The sequence below is a fragment of the Anolis sagrei genome, chromosome 1 (assembly GCF_037176765.1).
Source record: "Anolis sagrei isolate rAnoSag1 chromosome 1, rAnoSag1.mat, whole genome shotgun sequence".
NCBI lineage: Eukaryota > Metazoa > Chordata > Lepidosauria > Squamata > Dactyloidae > Anolis > Anolis sagrei.
In genome coordinates this window covers 175,220,963-175,243,439 of record NC_090021.1, presented here as the reverse complement: position 1 = coordinate 175,243,439, position 22,477 = coordinate 175,220,963, and the positions used below count along the sequence as shown (strand labels likewise).

The window sequence follows — 22,477 nt, the reverse complement described above, 5'->3', positions numbered from 1 at the left end:
TGTTCTCTCCATTCATACGAGCCCCCATAGGTTGCATTCTTCTCAGTCCATTCCTGCTCCTAAAGCATCTCTCAAATGTAACATGACACTACAGTTGCTCCTCAGAAATTCCTTCATACTAAGTCTTGACTGAACTGGGTCAGACATGCAGGCCTTTTGCACCTTTCACCGCTACTTATGTCTGTGGCATGACTATACTAACAGTGTTCAACAGCCCTTTACTCCTAGAATACCTTAAAGCAGTGCGGCTGTTCGGCCAAGAGAAGCTTGTTTGTGAAAAGCAGTTTCATGCTTCAGTAGCTTCAGTGGATATTGAGCACTTTTGCTGTGGCTTTAAGCTTTGCATGAGCATGTTTACCTGATCGTTTATATGTGAGAAAATAAAATGCTGTAAAAGATGACTAATAATATAGGAGTGGGGAGTGTCCTATTTGCAGGTGACATTTCTACTAGGGGGAAAATTGGTCTTGTCTCTTCACTTCTTTTGATTTCTTAGAAGTCATTTTCTTCTGAACGGAAAACTAGAATTCAAATGTGCAAGAGAATAATGCAGTGTGCTTCATCCCAGACGTGCGCATCTTTAGGCAGTCTGAAAACCCCATTCCCCGGTGGAAATCTTGTTTAATATGAAAAGCTGACTATTCATAATAAAAGTGTTATTATAACTTGCATTTCCCTTTACAGTTGCCTCTTTGTATTTGTCTTTTCTCACTTCTTTGTAATGGTTTTGTTCATTTTGTGTTCCACATTCTAATATGCTAGTTAATCCCATTCTTCCTCAGTCATTTTCTTCCTTTATTGTTATATTTATTTATTTACAGCTTTTATATTCCGCCCTTCTCACCCCGCAGGGGACTCAGGACGGATTACAATGTACACATGTATGGCAAACATTCAATGCCAATTTTTGACATACAAACATATACAGACATACACAGAGGCTATTTAACTTTTTCTTGGCCTCCAGGGGAGCTGTCGCTTTCATCGTCCATCTGCGACGCTGATGAAGCACTTCCGCATTCCCCGCATGCTTCCACGCTGGAATGCTTTGCTGGAGTCTTCTTTATACTATGCACTTCCCCTTTCTTCAGTATATATGCTGCTCTTACTGACTTCTAAACTATCCAAAACATTTGTTTTATCCTCATTTTTTCCTTGAAAGCTTCCCATTATTTGGCCTTGTTGTGTTAAGTTCCTATCCTCTTTTTGTCCTGCTTCTTGGCAGGGGGTTGGACTGGATGGCCCACAAGGCCTCTTCCAACTCTATGATTCTATCCTCTGTTTAATTTGATTCAGTTTGTGAATCTGTGGGAGTGAACTTTCACAGTTAAATTTGTAGAGTGCCGTCTCTTTTACAGTGTTTGATATGGTACATATTGTTGGAAGTATATGGTGAATTTCTCTACACCAAGGGTCCTCAAACATTTTAAACAGAGGGCCAGGTCATAGTCACTCAAACTGTTTGAGGGCCAGATTGTAATTTGAAAAAAACCCAACATGAATGAATTTCTATGCACACTGCACATATTTTATTTGTAGTGCAAAAACACTTAAAAACAATACAATAATTAAAATGAAGAACATTTTATTAGTATTTCAGTGGGAAGTGTGGGCCTGTTTTTGGCTGATGAGATAGGATTGTTGTTGTTGCAGTGGCTTTCAAGTCATTTCAGACTTAGGTTGACCCTGAGCAAGGGCCAGGTAAATGACCTTGGAGGGCTGTATCCAGCCCCCGGGCCTTAGTTTGAGGACCCCTGCTCTACACATTTGAATCTAAGAAGTGAAGTGCTAACAGGCAAGATAGAAACTTGACTAGATCCTGCTTTTGTAGGAAAAACTGACTTTCCCAGCTTTCCAGGTCACTAAAGAACTTAGGCTTCTGATTAAATGTAAATAAGGTAAATAAGTAAGCCTTTAGCCTAAGTATCCAAGCTTCTATCAGTGCCACATTTCCCTTATTGCTCTGAAATAAGCTGTGCAGCCCTGTACCAATAGAGAGGGCATGCCTGTGCTATAGAGACAGATACACAATATGACATTACTGCTTCCCTCAATGCTTCTGTCATTGGAGTATACGCCCCCCACCCTTCATGGGAAAGCTTGGTTCTACAACCCTGTTTTTATGAACTCCCTCTTTGCAAATAACTTGCTCCTCTTCTTATCTCACCCGAGTTTTTTAACATTTTATCCTGCACATGTGGCCCGCCCATTGTCACTGTCATTGTGTTTATTGTAATGTTACATTGTTAATGTATTCATATGGTTTTATGTAATTATGATGTTCTTGCTTGTTGCTTATGTTTTTGGTTTTATTTTGCTGTAATATGTTGTTTGGGCTTGGCCTAATGTAAGCCACCTCGAGTCCCAGTTGGGGAGTTGGTGGCGGGGTATAAATAAAGATTATTATTATTATTATTATTATTATTATATGCCATTTAGCTTAGTCACAAAATTAAAATGTTGAGCATTACTGAGTTTTGAATTTCATCATAAACCAAAGTCTTTCTTTTGAATTTCTTTTTCAAGTTAAGAGCTACTCCAGCCATGTTTGGTTGCCTTGGTTGGGAAGCATTGCCTATTCATGCCAGGGGTCCAGCTTATGGATACGATTTGTAGGCTGGGCTGTTTTGGAGATTTTGTTGTGTTGACTTACCTCTGTTGTATTTAAGTGAGGTGTATGCTACTTTGCTCATAGTCTTGCAATACAGTATTAATTTCTTAAATTATTAGTCAGAGGCACTTTTCTTAATTATGCAAATTCTCTCATGTAGGCATGCCTGAAAGCTTTTGTATTCTGTACTTCTCACTCTACATTTTTCCTCCAACTTTTTCCATCTGTAGAAATATTATGGTCTGGACACAAAGTTTGGTGACATCGAGCAGTGGATGGTAGGCTTTGTCTAAGATTCCAGTGTTGTTTGAAAGGCTAATGTCTTGAAAAAATGATATAGCATGGCTTCTATATTTGAGTATGTGCATTTGTGTTGGATATTTGCATTAATACCAAACTCCAGTTTTTATGAACATCGCTGAAAAACAGCTAGTTTGTTGCTTAAATTTTTGAAAACCATCTATGTCCTTTATAAACTAAATAAATTCTTATAGGATGTGGTTTGAGATTGCTGTAGAAGAGCATTTCCCGGTTAACCTTTTCGAGCTTAGACTATAGTTCAGGCAGTACTTCAGGCAGTACTGTCCAGTAAGAGTTAAATATAATCTATCTGTATATTTTATCTATCTGTATCCCAGTTTTTTCAGAGTTCAGAAAAGTTCCAGGATTCACGTCTTACATTATTTTACTTCCTCCACCCCATAAATGAAGCACTACCAGCTTTTTTACCTATCCTTTTTCATTTTCTTTGACCAGTGGAAATTCTCCAGTTACTGTGTAAGAGTCTAGATGCTGTTAGATCCTTGTTGTAGGGACAATAAAAGAAGATGTAAGGCACAAGGCATCTATCAGACATAACAGATGCCATTTGTATGAATGCTTAAATTAGGTGTTCTATAATCCAGTCCATTTGTGGTTGTCTCTATATTGCATATTAACCATTGCATGATGGTGGTTTTGAGAAGGCTCCTAATAAAAATACATGTGAAATGGGACTTCTGACAAGCAGCCGTTTTTTGTCATTTTCATCTGTCACCATATACTATGTTCCGAAGACTACACTTTTGAAGTTGTGTAGTAGTATTTCTTGTCTTCAATCCTTCATCTTTCTCTTTCCTCCTGCCTTCATAGGAAGACAGTGAGCGTTACACCCGTAAATCCAGAAGAAATGCCTCGGTCAGTATGGTTGCATTTTTTTTGTTAAAACTTTCATTTTGAGGTATTGAAGAAAACTTTGTGACATATATATTCCCTTTTTAAAAAGAGTATTATAAAGAATTCTTTCAACTTATCACAAGCTATATGTACTCTCTCTCTGTATGCGTGTCTCTGTGTAGTATTAAGGAATGGGACAGGAGGATGGGCTCACCTACTCCTTTCTCTCCCATGCGAAAGTTCCTGATGCTCCTTATCCATAGTTATATCTGTCCTGATCTTCATTGTGGCTAATACCTATTCACCTTTAATCCAAGATAATAAAAGAATTCTATTAAAATTGGTTTTCAAATCCTATAAATGGATGCTGATTAGTATTACATACAGTTATTTTTGGAAGGTCTGCTCATCATGGTGAATTATAGTTGGTGTTGGTGGTGATTTGCTCAAGGAAGGAATTATCGTATCCTGCAGTATTCTTTCAGTCATTGCTAAAAGTGGTGTCTGCTTCCTAGTCGTAATTGCAGCTATAGAACTAGAAGAAGGCAGAAATTGATATAACTTTTATTCATCCGCTTCACTTGTGTTTTCTCAAGATGCTTTAAATAATATGGCATACTAGTAATGTTTTAGGTTGTTGGATTTAATTTTTCTGGTACTTACTTAATTGAGTTTTTGTTTTCTTTAAAGTATGTGACACAGGTAGCTATAAATTCATTAGTGGTTTGAAGTTGGATTGTAACTAAAATATTTGCACATTATATGGAATCTGCATTTTAAAAAAATATCTTTGGTGTCCTTTTCACTTCTCCGTAGGCTTCGGATGAAGATGAGCGTATGTCCGTGGGTAGCCGTGGAAGCCTCAGGGTTAGTAACAACTGATTAAACTTACCTAATTATTTCTATCATTTTATGAAATTCTCCTTTCCCCTATTTAAGTGTTATTCCTATTTAGTTGTGCAGTACTTACTTTGAAAGTAGTTTATATACTTCTTTGTTTTTGTGGCTGTCACAAACTATGTTGAATTGATATGAAATATTCATTGAAAACCTGTAGCAAAATGTGCTGCAGGATGTCCACAAAGACAAAGGTATTACAGTTTAATAACCTTTTCTATATGTTATGATAGAATGAATTAGGAAATAACATCTACAACTCAGGAACAAAAATAATGTTTCGTACTGTTATCCATGTGTTGAATAAATCATGGTGTGGGTGGTATATTTTTAGGCTGAGCTTAAAGGCTCACTTCAAGCCATTTTGCATCTAGTTCTTTTTTCAGCAGGATACAGATGTAGCAGATTTCCTTCTTTTGATCAACAGTAAAATAAACGGACTGATTTCACAATATTAAATGATAGTCCGGAATTCATAGAGTACTATTGACACAAGGCATTTCTATACCAGCAGGTGGGGAAAACTCAATATTCCTTACGGTTAAAGAGAGCAACCTTGTAATTTGTTGGATTTGGTAGGATCCGTTTTTTGTACCATATGTTAAAAACAGTAGGCATTACAGGGCTCACCTTTCAGCAATTGATTGCATATTAAGCCTCAGAAAAATGAGAATGTAAAGTTATTTATTTATCGTGTCAGGAGCAACCAGACAGTTGTATTACATTTTTAACAAAACAGACAGACAAAACACAAAGTTTGCAAGCTTGGTAGTTGATTAAATGTCCTTTGACCAGTATCTGGCCACTTGGAGTGCCTCTGGTGTTGCTGCAAGAAGGTCCTCCATTGTGCATGTGGCAGGGCTCAGGTTGCATTGCAGTAAGTGGTCAGTGGTTTGCTCTTCTCCACACTCGCAAGTCATGGATTCCACTTTGTAGCCCCATTTCTTAAGGTTGGCTCTGCATCTCTTCCCTTCATGGTTGTGACATTTCCAGCAATTTTTTTCTACAGTTTTGTACATAAGACTCAATTTCTTTGGAGTAATATACCACCTGTGGAACATTTTTAACCAATTCTCTTTAATGTCCATAGCATAGGTATATTTTAATTTCTTGTTTCACATTTGTTCCCATTCATTTTAGTGAATGGGTCTTCTAAAATTTTCTGACCATCTAATCACAAAGGTTTTTATCACATCAATCTCGGTGGACCATTCCAAAAGTTTATTATAAATTTTAGTGATAAGGTTTTTCTCTGTTAGCATTATCCTATCCCAGGCCGTATCTTTGAGACTAAATCCTGTTTTTTATCTTAGTTATAGTGTTCTTTTATTTGCAAATAATGCAACCAGGAGATAGTACCAAAGTCTCGATTTAAATCTGAGTGGGATTTTAAAGTGGTGGAGTTTTTGATTAGTAAGTCTCTATACTAGACTTACTAATCTAGACTTAGACTTACTATATTGTCTAGACTTACTATAGACTAGTAACTAGACTTACTATATTGGCCATCTCATCCACCCTAGTAACCTTTGGTTGGCTTCCATAGATGAGACCCACAGTGGGGTTCTAGAATAGAAATTTCTTTTATATTTCTGCCAAGTTCTAAGTAAGGCCGATGCTTTCTTTGTATGTGTGCCTCAGTGGGCCATCCTCACTTTTGAGTTTGCTTCCTTTTAAGAGAAGAGCATATGAGTTTGCTTCCTTTTAAGAGAAGTCTTGAAACTTTGTGGAGCCATGTTGTCCCATTTAAGCGGTGGATCTCAACCTGGGGTCCCCAGATGTTTTTGGCCTTCAACTCCCAGAAATCCTAACAGCTGGTAAACTGGCTGGGATTTCTGGGAGTTGTAGGCCAAAAACATCTGGGGACCCCAGGTTGAGAACCACTGCATTTAAGGAAAGATGGAATATAACGTTTAAATCCAAGAGCAAATGTCTCTTCATGAAAGAGACCAGGAGAGCAAATTTGATCCAGGAGATAATAAACAGAGCATAACACTATGTAATATGATTTTTGTTCCTGGGTTATAAATGCCATTTCCTAATTGTTTCTATTATAAAACATGGGCAAAGGTCGCAACGACCAGCCCAACATGACTTACTCTATATACCGGGTCCTAGAGAAGTGCACTTGGAAAGGACCAGACGCAGGGCTTTTTCTATTTCTGCCTCTGCCTTATGGAATTCCTTGCCTCCCTACATGAGAGCCATGCGTGACTTAGGACCTTTTACTCTAGCACTTAAGACCTGGCTTTTTACTAGAGCATTCGATCTCTGTTAATTTTTAATTTCTGTATGTATGTATTTTATCTTTTACAATTTAGCTGTAAATCGCCTAGAGCATTCCCGGATGGAGGGCGATTAATAAGTAATTAAATATGATATGATATGAAAGTTTATTAAACTGAAAAAAATGGGTCTTTGTGGGACATCCTGCAGGACATTTTGCTATAGTTTTTCAGTCATATCTCATAAGAGTCTCAACCAATTCAACCTAGTTTGTGGCAGCCACAACAACAAAGTTTCTGGAGTATAACAACTACTTTCAAACTAAGTCCCACACAATTAAAGAGGAAATAACACTTTCAAACCAGGAACTGACAATTTTCCAAATTTTGTTGCATAGTGTCATTTGTGTTAATTATGTTATTCAGTTACTTAAGGTGGAGAATGTTTTCTACAGTCAGCTGCTAAAATATCTGAAAATGACTGTTTAACCAAATGGCCTAAAGTCATGGGTTACCTCTTGTTTTCAGTTTGCAAGAATTCTCAACCAGGAAGTAGTGGAGAAAAATAGTGAGGCAAAAAAGAAAATGTAAAGGTTGGCTCCACCCCATCCATGTCCAAATTGACAGATTTTTAAATGGAAAGTAGGATGACAGTGTAATTGTATGTTCTTTGCTTGCAAAAAAAATTGCAGGATGTAGTCAGTGCTTTCAAGACACTAAAATAATAATTTTCTCTCTTTTAAAATATAAAATCTGTGGGCACACACTACTATTGGAACTGTAATTGAACTCACACAGGTCACTTCTGAGGCAGAAAACAGAAAAGAGAGATAGTAGTTTTATATCAATAAAGATGGAATCTTGGCTTTTTTGTCCAGTATAAAGGTTTTCTCTCCTAGATGTTTACATGGTATATTCTTCAAATCGTGCAAAATAAAAGTTAATCTGTGTTGGTCTTGAAAGCAAAACCAGCTCCATTTCGAAAGAGATCGGAATTTTAGCACATCTGTATATGTTCTTTCTTAGGGACTTAGTGACAGATGGCAAATCTATTGTTGAAATATATGTGCTACAGTACTACTTTACACAACATCTCATGCAGTCAACAAAAACAATGTTAATTAAACATCCAAATAGAGATTGTATTTTACCATTAAGTATCGTTTTTCATCTGCTGGCTTTTATTTTTAAAAATCCGTGTTCTTTTATTTATCTGATTCTTTCTTGATTTATTTATTTTTCTTTTTGGGAGTATCTAAGCTGCCTCATTAGAAGCTTTCCTAAAAAGTGAGGTGCACACATATCAAATAACTTACTCTGCATCTGCTTAATCCTGGTTGTGAAGTCTTGCAATACTTTTGAAAGGATTATATTATATTATTTATTTTTTTGCCATTTATATCTCACCCTTCTCAACCCTGAAGAGGAATCAGAGCAGCACACATGGAGGCATAATTCAATGCCATACATTTTTTACAATACATATCCAGCAAATATAAACATATACATTAAAACACCTGCTAAAAACATCAACATTAAAATTATATACATTACAATTATAAAATCACTTAATCCAATATCATTTATTGTTGCACCATTCTTTTCATTCATACGAGGGTTGAATGAAAAGTAATGCCTCCACCTTCATAACTCCTCAACAGATATGTACTGGTATGCAGCAGGTACTGGCTTGTTCAGTAGACTCTCCTCAACAGTTCTATTTTGGCGGGAAGCCTTAGCTTTGAATGGTTGTGTTGTTAAAGTGCGAAGTATAGAACCCTGTGCAGACGGTCGGTCAATGTAACTTAAGCAACATGCAGTCATTGAATTCTTGACAGCAGAAGGTGTTACTCCGAAGGATATTCATCAGAGAATGCAAGCGGTTTATGGTGATTGTGTTGATGTGAGTACTGTGCATCGTTGGATGAGTAAGTTTAAAGATGGTAAAGTGGGAACATCTGACTTGCGTGACAAACAAAGAGTTGGACGTCCTGTGACAGCAACCACCGAGTTTCACAAGCAAAAGGTTGACAGATGGATTCAGGACGATCATCGTATCACTCAGAGAGAAATTTCAAGCATAATTTCACAAGAACGTGTGGGTCACATTATTGCTTTGCTTGGCTATCGGAAGATCTGTGCACAATGGGTTGGGGAAACAGTGTTGACATCTTCCGTGACGGCTTCAGAAAATTTGTTCATCTTTGGCAGAAATCTATCCAATTGTCTGGTGATTATGTGGAAAAATGAATAGTGGTAGTTAAAAAGCACATTTTAATGTTTGATTTATTAAAATATTCCCATCCAAACCCAAGTAATGAAGGTGGAGGCATTACTTTCCATTCAACCCTTGTATGTTGCACTAATCAATTATCCAAACACTGGGTCCCACTTCCAAGTTTTCAGTTTTTTTCCTAAAGGTCAGGAGGAAGGGGGCTAACCTGATGTCACTGAGGGGGAGTTCCACAGTTGAGGGGCCACCTCTGAGAAGCCGCACCTGTGAAGGAGGTGGGACCGAGAGCAGGGCCTCCCCAGAAGATCTTAATCTCCGAGAAGGTTCATAGCCAGAGATGCATTCAGATACACTTTCTCTTCACCCTTTGTAATTGTCCATTACAGAAAAGCGCTGTTTTCTTTTAAACGGTTGTGTATAACTATTTTGTACAAATAATATGTTAGTATTAGAGATTATTTAAAAAAAAACTCCCAAAAAATCCAGAAACCAAATCTGCTTACATGTATCAATGTATTTTCTAGCATTTAACTATCCTGAAATTCTTATTTTAAAATAAAGTGCTGTACTGCTATCCATTAATTACAGTACAGCTTCAGCAGTAAGTCCTTCCCCAGCAGGATTTAATTACATTTCCTGAGAGGTTACTTCCTGAATGGAGTTGTTTGATCAAATGGTTTGATTAGACATGTAGGCATGAATAATTGAAATTTATATGCTCCTTTCCCCCTAATTTTGAATTTTTTCAACACTGTCTTTCCAAAAGAGAAAGTCTTCATAGTTGCATTGTTTCTGGATCCTTTGAACCTTTCTTAAAAACCTTTCTTAAAAACAAGATTTCTCAGAGAGCCCAACCAGTATTCCTCTTACGGGTATGAGTGAAGGGCGATATACTATCCTTTCCAGCGCACATTCTTACTCATGCTCAGACTGGATTGGAGAAAGGACCAAAATGGTGAACCTGAGAACAGCCTGTATTATTAGAAGATCTCATTTTTCCATCATGACAGTACTATACAAACTCATGAATGTTTAAAAGAAACGTGGTTGAGTTGTAGCAATGTGAAGAACAGTAAATATTTGGTACCACGTGAAATGTTTTAGTGCCCAAATGTGTAATTATAGAGCCTTCTGAAAGGAAAAAATTATATATCAAGCCATGTAGTTATAAAGAGCATTTCATATTATATACTGTAATCAGTTTAGAGGAAGAAGGAACTATTGTGACTCATGAAGACTGATAAACGTTAAGTGCTCAATTTTGCCTCAAGAAGTACCATGTTTGACAGCGAAGCCATTGTACAGTGAGTAGAACTGGTGATTACGACTACAAGATTGGCATGAGGAAGTAAGCAAGCCTTTTTCACCTGCCCTTCTGGATATAGGTCCCAGTCTTCCCTTTCCAGCAACAAATGATTTAGCATAGCATCCTTAGAATTCTTGCCCTGCATAGGTTGCCATTATTTTGTTAGGGAAGGGTTGTGCCACTCTGGAGAGACAAGGATGATAAGACATTGCTCTTATTTATTTATTTACTGTATTTGTATACCGCCTTTCTCAGCTTATTTATTTATTTATTTATTTATTTAACTTGTATACCGCTACTCCCAATTTGGCTCAGAGCGGTTTACAGCAGTGGATTAAAACAATACAATTCACTTTAAAATACAATAAAACAAGAACAGACATAGTCCCAAGTTATTCACCCATCGAAAGCTTGTCGGAAGAGAAAGGTTTTACAGGCTTTCCGAAAAGCAAGTAGGTCTCGGATAGATCGGGTTTCAACTGGCATGGCATTCTATAAATAAGGGGCCACAATCGAGAAGGCCCTCTGCCTAGTAGAGGACAGATGATAAGTCTGGATGTTGGGGACTTCAAGCAAATTTTGGTCCTCAGACCGAAGTAATCTCTGGGGTTGGTAGGGGGATAAGCGGGCCCTCAGGTACGCTGGCCCCAGACCATATAAGGCCTTAAAGGTTCATACCAGCACCTTGAAAGTGATCCGGTACTCAATCGGAAGCCAGTGCAGCTGTTGTAGAATTGGGGTGATACGACACCTCGCTGGCACCCCGGCGAGAAGACGAGCTGCCGCATTTTGCACCAGCTTCAGTTTCCGGATCACTGAAAAAGGAAGGCCAATGTAGAGGGCTTTACAGTAGTCAAGCCTCGAGATGACCGTCGCCTAGATCACTGTAGCCAGGTCGTTCCTAGATAGGTAGGGAGCCTGTCGCCTAGCCTGACATAGATGGAAAAACGGAGATCTGCTCACAGCAGAGATCTGGGCCTCCATTGTCAGCAGAGGGTCCAATAAGACACCAAGACTTTTTACAGAAGATGACGGACGTAGCGTCTCGCCATCCAGGGTAGGCAGCTGGATCTCCCTCTCACCCGGACGGCCTCGCCAAAGGATCTCCGTCTTCGCTGGATTCACCCTCAACCTACTGGCACGCAACCATCCAGTAACTGCCTCAACGCACTGATGGAAATTTTCGGGTATGGAGTCCGGCCGGCCCTCCATCCTCAGAATGAGTTGAGTCTCAATTGGCAACTCAAGGCGGTTGACTCTTCATAGGGATTGGCTGGTGAGTCAGAAAGGATGGGGCATACTCACACTTTTGAGGTTGTTTGTCCTTACACTTCAATACCTTTAGGGAAGACAGCAGCCTAGGCAGAGATATCCTGCATAATATTGTAATCCCCGAGGGTTATCTTGCAGAAAGATCTCTTCTCTTCCTCTTTTCTATTTCTTTTCTACATCTCCTCCAAGCAGCTTAGGGCATCATTTGTGGTTCTCTTCCCAATCCCTAATTTATTGGGGTAACAACAGCATGACATAAATTAGGGTGAGAGTTTATGATAAGCCAATGATGGGCAACTTTTTGAGCTTGGTGTATCAGTACTTGCCAAAAAAAGAGCATAACTCGGGTGGAGTGTCACTTAGAGAAAAAACCCCCATAATTTCATGATATTTATAGTTTAATAACAAAAATATATTATTGTAATATATAACTGTATTTAATAAACCTAAAACTAATTATTTAACTTACCTGCTTTTTCTATAATGCCATATATCTCGGCATTATAGAAAAAATGTTGGTGTAGAGGCCGAGGACGAAATGTCCTTCTTAGGATGTGGCCCCATCTTCTCTGTATGCGGCCGCATTTGACCATGTGTCATCGAAAATGGCTACGCGTGTCAGTGCTGACACACGTGTCTTAGGTTCGCCATCATGGTGATAAGTGATGGGCTAATGTCCCCTGTTTGCTTATTTGGTCATCAGGCAATGAGTCTAACAATTATAGATTCACCCTAAAGTTGTGAGTTCTTACGTTACATTTGAATTATGGTACATGTGCACCACCAAAATGCAAAATGGTAAATTAGTAGGTGTGACATGATCTTTTCTGCCCTGCACCTCACAACATATCCTCTCATTATATATCCTCCTGTGATTTGCTGTTCATATACTTGCTTTTTCTACTGGTCCCAGTCTTCGCTTTCCTCCATCAGCATTTTAGTGTGTTCTAAAAATGATGCACTTTGAATGTCTAGTCATTCAGAACTTGTAGGCAGAGGAATTTAAAATTAGTCATTATAAATTGTAATCACTCTCTTTAAATTATGAAAATGTTAATATTTACAGGAATGAAGTCAGGGAACATTATGAGTTTGAGAACTGAAAAGCTACTAGATCTGACATGTGCACTGATTTTGAGTTACAGTAGTTTCATGGCCCAGCATTGTCAAAGGAGCTTTGTGAGGGATATGAACTAGGTTTTGGCATTCTTAGATAACATTCTAAACGCTTTCACTGAGCCATACAGATTTTATTACAGAAATTTGTATTTTATTCCCCCCCCCCCCCACATCTGTATTATATTTAACCTCCTTGATAGTTTTCATAGTAATGGTAGCTTCACAAAAACTGTTATGTGTATTTACTAGACTTGGTTGATCGTGTTCGTTAGTTTCTAAAGTCGTTAAGAATTTGTATTTAAATTATCTTCGAACCAATATCGAGCCATGCAGGAATAGTGTGAGGAGTAATTAAGAATCAAAACAATTTCCTCATTATTGAAAAATAATTACGAAAGTTTTTTTTTTACAAGTTTTACAATCTCGCAGTTTTTCTTCCCTCCCCCGGTAGGGGGAACTCAACAAAAAAGCTCCTGTTTTGTTGCAGGTTTCCAATGAGGCGGGTGAGGTGGTAGTCCTTTGTGATATTATACATTTTTCTGAGGAGGAGGCAGTGGATCACAGTATCATAGGCTGCTGACAGGTCTATGAAGACAGCTCCTATGAGACAACAGGAAATGAATACTTTTCTTTAGCCATTATTATTGTATTGCCTATATATGAAAAATAGATGCACTCTTAACAACTTTATGATATGAATTTCACAAATATATTGTAGAATTGACTGAATTTTTCATAATCTCAGCTGCATGTAGCTCTTTTCACAGGTTTCATATAGTGTACCTCTGGACAAATAAACTCTAACATTCTCCTTAAGAAATAGCTTCCATGTAACATTTTGATTGCTGCTTTAGTTGTTTTCCTATTCCTACATTTTCTGTCTCCTAATACACTGCATCTCTCTTGTAACAAACCAGTGGTTACATACAAAGACATGTGCAATTCATTTAAAAATAGAAAACCTAGTAGGGTTATTAGAAATGTAATTCTAATGAAATTTTGTTTGTGAGAGAAGTACATTTTATGCATATTTCTCAGCTACTTACAAAGACATACACTTTATTAATAACCAGTATCAGGACTATTCATCAAATTCTTGTTAAAGTTTAAGGTGGAACGAAAACATTGTGGTACAAGATTTCATGGGCGAAAGTCCTCTTGCTAGATTAATTATGTGATCAACTAGTGGAATATTTATGCACATACTCACATGCAAAGTACAAAAAGAAGAGTGGGGTGAGGAAGAGCAATGTCAAGTAGCACAAGAAGTATGGTTTGGTACGGCCGTACCAGGAGCTCCAACCTCCCTTTCCATTTGTTGAGTGTTGCATGTATTTTGGAGTTCTGTGCATTTGCAGCTAGCTGGCTTCCCTTAATTTGCATTTATTGGATCTATGACCTGTCAATTATCATTAGGTTCCCTAGTCCCGCCCCCCTTTTGGGTTTAGAGGGAATAGGAGCCATTTTGGGTCAGTCCACACAGAGAAGTCTTTCATACAGGACACAAAACCAAGAGCTCCTGTAGAAAGCTTCGTCGTTTACAGCATGGCCGGGGAGATATAGCCCCATAGCTTGGCCAGGGAGATACAGTCTCAGCACAGCTCTTTGCTGAGGATTTTTCAGCCTTACAGCTCCTTTGCTGAGGGAATCCAGTCCCACAGCGCTTCAGCCAGCCATCACTGAAACCTGAACACCTTCTTTTCCCCTAGAAGTCTACAAAGGTCTCTGTATGGTAAGGGCTACTCGCGGCAGCCAGAAGCAGTTGGTACCGGGTGTAGGAGCTCCACGCCAACAGAGGCAAAGACAGACTTCCCAGATAAGAGGTTAAAGATTTCCCCATTAGTCAAAATACAGTCATGAAGATAGTGCCTGTCCCCTGTGGACAAGATTGAGAGAGCCAATAGTTTATCAAGAAAGCCTTGAAATACTTGTTTGATTTCAATAATAATATTTGCTGTTTTGCACAAACATTGCCAACAGTAAGTAAGGAAACTATGGATAATTCTTGGAACTGTAATGAGTAGGATTGCCAGCTCAAGGCAGACAATTTAGCCAAAGGGGCTTTTTCCAGCAAAAGGTGGAATTAAGAGATTTTTGCTTCTCACTTGTTTAGGGAGATGGGATAAGAAATATTTAAACAATGTGCTTTTAGGCAGAAAGTGAATGCAGAATAGAGTAGAGGATGAGCTCTGGCACTATAACAGCTTAGAGGGAATGAGGAATATAATTGAGGACATTATTGCACAAGATTTAAAAACAAGTTCTGGAGTCATAGGTATGTCTTGTTTGAGGCTGGAGAACACCTAGATAGCACAAAGGCATTTAACAAGTGCGTTTACGAAGCTGAAAGTGTTATTAACTTAGCATAACTGCTGGGATGCAACTCTTTCCAACCTGTGTGTTGCCCCTGTTTGTCCCCCCCCCCCCCCCAATTTTTTAAATGGAAGAATTGTTTAAGTGCAAGAGTTCAGAACATTAAAAATTGAGCTTTGGTTTTGTGATTGAAGCCTGTAGTTCCATAGTTAATAGTTCTGTATTTCCACAGTTCACAAACACAATTCCTAGGGATATTAAAACTATTTTTCAAAGATGCATTTTGCGATTACAGGGCTTTTTCTATTTTGTGTATTTTTCAAAGGGTAGGTATACTTTGATTAGCAAAAGGGAATGCTTAATTAAGAAGAAAAATCCCTATCATTGCTTCTGATTACCTGCAAAGGAATTGAACGGGCAAGGGATGAAAGTTATGTCTTGGCAGCCAGAGGCTGCTCAATGAAAGTAGGGTGGAAAGCAGTTTGGGGATGGGGAAGTGAATCAATCAAAGTTATGCTCTCAATTTGCCCACAATCAACCATCATTGTTCACAAATTCACTGCAGAATCAAATTTGAATTATCACATCATATGAAGACATTTTGAACACCAATCCAAAGCATTTCAACTGCAAAACCCCCCAAATAATCCCGTTTTCCTCTGTCTATTGAAAATGACAACTGCTTTGAAGTACATTTAGAACAATTTCAGGCAATGATAAGCTGTCTGTGGCTAGGGAGCTTTCAACATATATTTCAAGCCTTGTGCAAAATAAATCCATAGATCAACTGGGGAATCAGCAAGTTGAAGTGACAGATACAGGTATTTTTAAAGTAAGGTCCGTTTTGTTGTAGACACTAGTAGTTCGCGCGCATACCGCAACGAGCACATGCATCGTGTACCGGCATGCCTCGGGAACAACTGTGCTCAGTTTCCGCTCTGTAGCTAACCTGTCTCGGTTCTGTTAGGTGCTTTTAAAATGTTTAAGACTATCAACTCACCCCGCATGTGAGGTTCACTCAGTGATACGGTTTTTGTCAGCAAGGAACCTGCCTGCTGCAGAAATTCATTGACAGATTTGTGAAGTGTATGGTGATACTGTTATGAGTGAAAGCAAAGTGCATAAGTGGGTACGACAATTCAAAAATGGCCGTGACAACATCCATGATGAGGACCGCTCCAGTCGCCCTTCTTTGATTACAGTGAACTCTTGGTTATCGGAGCAGGCGGCAAGTTTTTATGAAGAGGGTATTTTAAAATTGGTTCAGAGGTATGATAAGTGTTTGAACAAACTTGGCAACTATGTCGAAAAATAGAGTGAAGTATGTACTTTCCGAAAATAAATTTACTTTTTTGAAATAAATTTTAGTTGTGTACTTATGTTCAAACGGACCTTACTTAAAAAATACCCCTCGTAATTAAAACTTTGAAGCTTATGGCAAGCTGGTCCTCATCTAGCTGTGTCAGAGAGTTACGGTACTCACAGCTCTTTCATTTTGTGTGAAGCTGAGTCCCCCCGCTCCCCCCAGTCCTAAAATTGGAGAATTTGCATCCTCATCTCTGGCCTGGAGTTGACCCATAATATTTGCAGACTCAGGACCAGGTCCTGAGATCTGGCAACACTAGGAGCGAATGTGAATCTGTCCCAGCTGGAATATGCAAAATAGTAGGACTGGTTTTGTGGAAGTAGAACAAGCATTGTCAACATTTAATTACTCAATATCTGTGTTGCAACATTGCAAAAAATTATTTTAGCAGAGGAGAAAAAAATTGTAGAACTGGGGGTGGGGGGGAGGATGTCTGTGTAATCTGAACAGGTTTTCCCCCCTCCTCTATAAAATCATTACTGTAGAAAGGAGTGTCTTTTCTAAAAATTCCTATTTACCACCCACCACAGCAAGTAGAAACAATTTCTTGGTAAGTCTTATGTTGGCACCTTGTGCTTATTGTGAGACGTAAAGTGTTCCAGAGCTTCAGGTGCTATTGCTCAAAAGGTGTTGTAAAGCTATTCTGCTTTCCCTATTTTTTAGGCCAAAACAGGTATAAGATGCAAGACCCACTCTGCCTTCAATATAAATGTTCTTACAAGCACACTAGAGAAGGGTGTATGCCTACCCTTGGAGCAATTTTTAAATTACAGTTTCTGTTTTTCCCTCTTTTAAACTGTGTGTTATGGGTGTGTCAGGCTCATCCCAGTATTCTGGTTTGGCCTTCCCACCAAAAGGAGTGTTCAGATAGAAGAGGCAAGGCTCTTTCCTTACCAGTCTAGTTCTGCCTCACAGCTAGAAGCGTAGGGATGAACCAATGCCTGGAAAAGAAAAGACTTAAAGAGCAGAGTTGGTAAGTAGTACTGGGGATGCCTCAACTACTGATCTACTGTCAGAATAGATTGGCCTATGTAGAATTAAATCTATGATAAACAATAGATAGATAAACTGTAATGAAGTAGATGTTCAAAAGTCATGGAGAACCAAATAAAGTAAAGGTGTTTCCTTGGCTAAAAACTGTAGTATGTGTCAAGACCGATTAAGATTCCTTAATGTAAAGAAGTGTTCACAATACAGATGTGTTTTATAGGACAGATATTCCTATATCTCACAGATATTCATATATATCTCAGAGATATTCATAAATCATAAATGCATAGGATGATTGTAGAATCTGAACATTGTCTTGCTTTTGTTCTCTCTGAAATTCTTTTCCACCTGGAATTCACTTTTCTTAAGGAATCATATTAGAATTTATGAACATCACTCATTACTGGTACTTAAAGAAGATAATATCTGAGGTACTTTGTAATTCCATACATTTGCTGTTTGAGAACTCTGGGAGTAAATGTCATTTTCCCCTTTGTTTTTAAACCTTTCTTTATATTTATGCAGGCTTCCTGCTACTCTGACCTTAGTCTTCATAGCACTGGTTTTCCTTCCAAATCCCAACCTTCTTCCCAAAATGGAAATCGGGTCTGTCAATTTTCCTCCTCCAGTTTTTTGTTGAATGTTCTACTTCCGTCTGGGCAATGCAACCCTAGTTGTGAATGTTAAGAGGCTGTAATGGAAGACTGACTCGCTTAATTTGTATTGGCTTCCAAAAAGCTCCTGTCCATTAGTTTATTTTGGTTTTTTTTTAATATTCATTATTTTCCTGTGTGTTTGAAATAAGTGAAATATTCTTATGGTTTTCAGATATGAAAAACTCTGGAGTGCATCTTTTCTTAATCTTTGTTAGTTATTCATATTTTTCACCTTAATCATTCTGAAGCTATCTAACGAAGCAAGAATATTTCTTGTAATTGACATGTGCATAATTCTGAATCCACTTTGCTGAGCAGTATTTCATTGGCAAACAAGAAAACTGCATTTGGATCCTACACTGTGAATATGAAATCATTTTTGTTGTGGTCAAGGAGAAACCCTGATTTAAAAGCTTTACAACATTCCCTGGGGTTGAATTTGCCCTTACCTGCATGTAGAAATTACTGTTTCTAGCTTGATGAGAATTTTGCCTGTGTGGTCCCCTCTAAACTGCCTTCTAGATATAATATGCGAGAGTCATCATCTTCCCATTCCCTCCTGTAACCACTTATGTTCTGTTTGAATGCTTGTATATTTTTTCTTCTATCAACATTTCTAATTTTCTAACCCAGTTGGATGTTTTCTTGTCTTATAGCTAGATTTGCTAAGTCTGCATTCTGAGTAGTCTGAGCCCTGACAATAGTTCAGCAATCACACCGGTGTTCATTATTTACCACTGTTCCATTATTCATGAAGCTGCCTCCTAATAGGTTGTCATGGTGTCTTGTCATGGATATTGCCTATGCTCCTCTTTTTCAATGAGAATGGTGGTTGTGACTGAAGCAGGAGCAAACCCAGCCCTGTTTTTGTCTCCTGTACCTAGATGTTTTGAAATCATGCCCTGGAATGAATAGCTACAGCTTGCTCACTTGTTTTGTTTTGCTTTTGCAAGGATGTCCTCCTTTCCTGTAGGAAATATGCCTAAGTGTACTGTCCTTGCTGCTTGTTGCTCTACTTGTATTTGTAATTTTCAAATGGCAATGTCCAGCTTCTTAAACAATTTACACCACAATAATCTGCTACCTGGACCAGGAAGTGCACTGTGAAGAAGGTCTTCGTGTTTTCTTGTCCCTTTGCTTTCTAAACATATTAAAAACAGACTGTGCTCCTTGTCTTTTCCAGCCCTCCTTGTTGTATAGCGATGCTCTGCCTGCCAGAAGCTACAGGGTTGGTTTTCTCTCCCTTTAGCCGTATGTGTGAAATCTGCTCCGCATCTCTTGGCCATGATCTGTCGTGTCTCCAGAATATCTTGTTAGTCCAGCTCATTCCACAGACTGTGTCATTGAGTGTGTGATCTTTGCAACTGGAATGCACATTTGCCTTTGGTGTGTCTGTCAGCTTGGCTTTGCTGGGGCCCTCCCTTTCCTCCCACTAGAACCCGACAATTGTTGCAAGGGAACTGTAACTATTTTGAATGCTTCCTAGTGGGAATAAATCATGCCTGTCTTCCTGCTGTTGCATTATATGTTACATTGACATGGAGTTATAAAAAGAAGAGACTGGGAGAGATCACTGCAGAGCTCTCAGAAATTAAAAAAAAAAAGGGAAGGGGGCTTTCCCGGCTTTTTCATGCTTCGGTGCATGTTTATACACTGCCACCACCCCATAACAAAAACATAGTGCAGGTTGAGTATCTCTTATTCAAAATGCTTGGAATCAGAAGTGTTTAGATTTTTTTCTATGATTTTGGAATATCTGTATTTGCTAGGGCTGGGCAACCACAGAAAAATTTGTTTCTAAACTCGATTCGTTTTTTGGGGTTTTTTGCGTTTCGATATTTAAATGAATTCTGAATTTTTTCTTTAAAAAAGTTCGATATTTACGAAATTTTGTAAATTACGAAACAATTACGAAATGATTTCGAAGCGAATACGAATCGATTCGTTAATGGCGGACGCGACCGCGCAATACGCTAAAAAACCTCCATATGGGACAGGGGGAACTTCTGAAGCTTCCCTCTCCCTCTGTTGTTGACTGTTGGTGTGATATTTATATATTTTTTTCACTGATTAAACAAACAACAGCTATAAAACTTGCCCCAGACATGCGGAAATAATAACGAAACGATTTCGAAACGATTTCGAAACGAATACGAAGCAATTACGAAACGAATTGAAAAATTCGTTTCGTTTTTTAGATGCTCCTGAATGGTTCAAAATCACTTCATTATAAAAAAATAACGAATTTTTAACGAATTACGAAATTACGAAACGAAACCGCCCAGCCCTAGTATTTGCATATATGTATGTAATGAGATGTCTTGAGAATGAGATCCAAGTCTAAACATGAAATCCATTCACGTTTCATATACACATAGCTTGAAGGCAATTTCATACAATATTGTAATAATTCTGTGCATGAAACAAAGTTTGTTTATGTTGAACTGTCACAATCCCACTCACCCATATAGACAGTTTTGGATCTTGGAGTATGTCTGATTTAAGTGTTCCTGATAAGGGGTGCTCAACCTGTACTTGACTAATATTCAGAATGCCCATTGTAACTTCGGAATATACAGAATTTTTGTGCTCAGAATTTTTAACAAAATTTTGCATACAGAACTTCATATGCAGAATTTTGAATAATACTTTCTATTCAGCTTTGCTGCCAAACAACAACAAAGAAGTGTGATATTTGGATTTAAAATGGCATCATACCAAGCAGTGAGATGAGTTTGTCTGTAATATTTTTTTTAAATTGTTTAGCCAGCATTTGTCCTTTGTGTGTAATCCTATACATGTCTTCTCCGAAGAACTTACTCCCAGATTGCAGACTTTTCTTTCATTTGGGTTCCAATGATATTTTTTTTCAGCTAAAACCTAATATCACTTTGTATAGTTAATAAAAATTAGCAGTTTGGTAGTGTTAAAATGTATGAATGAGTGAAACGGGTGTTGCTAGATTCGTATATACTTGAAGCAGGCCTCCTCAAGCAACTGCTGCCATCTAATATCTTTTGGAGAGAGGCAGCATTTCTTGGGAACAATGAACAAAGCCAAAATGTTTGTGGGTTATATTTCACTTCCTTCTCAGATTATAACTAAAGTTTACCGTAAACAAAAACCCAACTAATTTCACAAGAGAGAGAATTTCTACAGATAAATGTCTCTATTACGAATAATCTGCCATATCCGTGTCATTGCATTTCCTGATACTCTCAGCTTTGGTAGTATAAATTCTGGTGTGTTTTAAAGTCCTTTAAGCTCAATATAAAATAGAGATTTTTTTCACAGGATATCAACAAACAATAGATAAGGTGAAATCAGTAAGTTTGGGTAACTAAAAATATACCAATGTCATGGTTTGTAAATTTACCAAAATGGAAGCCAGAAACCCAAATTAATTTACTCTAAAAGTTGTCCCACAGACATTATAGACATGCAATTTGATCCAGTAGAGGCGTTGAAGGACAAAAATGAGGAAGGGAATGGCTGCTGATTCTCTGCAGCTTCCTTCACATATGATCCAGACAAGCGAAGGACCATTTGGAAAAGAAATGCTGAGTTTGCAAAAATCACATCTCTACCCTTCATTGATTATGGAATATGGCTTTTCTTTATTTACTGAATATGTCTCCTGTTAATTAAGGAGCAGATTCTGAAAAATATAAATACTTGTTACAACTTGAGTTGACAAATATCGCATTTGCAGAGGCATTTCAATTTCTATCACATAAAAAAGGGAATGCCTCTTCTAAAGTAAGCTTCTGTAACACTTGTATAAGTGTTTTGAAAATGAAAAGATGTGATTTTTCTGCTTCAGTACTATGTTTTTTTTCTCTCATGTGGGATTGCTTTGAAAGCAGCAAGAGCGCTTTTTGATATTGTATTATCCAAACTAATGTTTTCAGTTGAACTGTCAAATAAGACAATAGTGGAATATCAATAGCACGAAGCAGAGTGTATTGGTCCATCCTAGACCATAACAGATTCCTCAGGGCCCTTATCATGAACATTTGTTCTCAGTTGGGTAGCTGCCACCAAGGAGTTGAGGTGGCTACTCTTAACTTGTGACTGAGAGCTTGTGTAATGATTTGAATGTTTTACATTGATTCTTGATGTCCTGGCATTTTTCCAAAGATGAGGCTCAAGTCCTCACATTATTAACTAAAAGAATAAAATGTAAATAATTAAATTAAAAGTTTAGGTTAATCCTCCCTTTAAAAAAATCTGGTAGAAGAACAAGGGGAAGATACCAACCTACAACAACCCCTCACACATTTTGAGGAAGTTCTATACCCATCAGAATGACCATCATGAAAACCGACTCTCAC

At 38.1% G+C, this 22,477-nt stretch overlaps 1 protein-coding gene across 30 annotated transcripts in view; it reads left to right on the top strand.

Annotated features, from left to right (window-relative positions):
* LRRFIP1 (LRR binding FLII interacting protein 1) overlaps window positions 1–22,477 on the top strand; it is a 164,916-nt gene that overhangs the window by 76,609 nt on the left and 65,830 nt on the right. For 15 of the 30 annotated variants that reach the window (XM_060781761.2, XM_060781752.2, XM_060781567.2 and 12 more), the window contains 5 exons: window positions 2,842–2,889; window positions 3,743–3,787; window positions 4,583–4,633; window positions 18,013–18,093; window positions 19,327–19,371. The exons of 5 other annotated variants lie outside the window; for them this stretch is intronic. In XM_060781761.2, the coding sequence (XP_060637744.2) occupies window positions 2,842–2,889; window positions 3,743–3,787; window positions 4,583–4,633; window positions 18,013–18,093; window positions 19,327–19,371 (270 nt within the window). The remainder of the gene's footprint in view (window positions 1–2,841; window positions 2,890–3,742; window positions 3,788–4,582; window positions 4,634–18,012; window positions 18,094–19,326; window positions 19,372–22,477) is intronic. 10 more of the 30 variants (XM_060781672.2, XM_060781652.2, XM_067470520.1 and 7 more) reach the window with 5 other exon arrangements.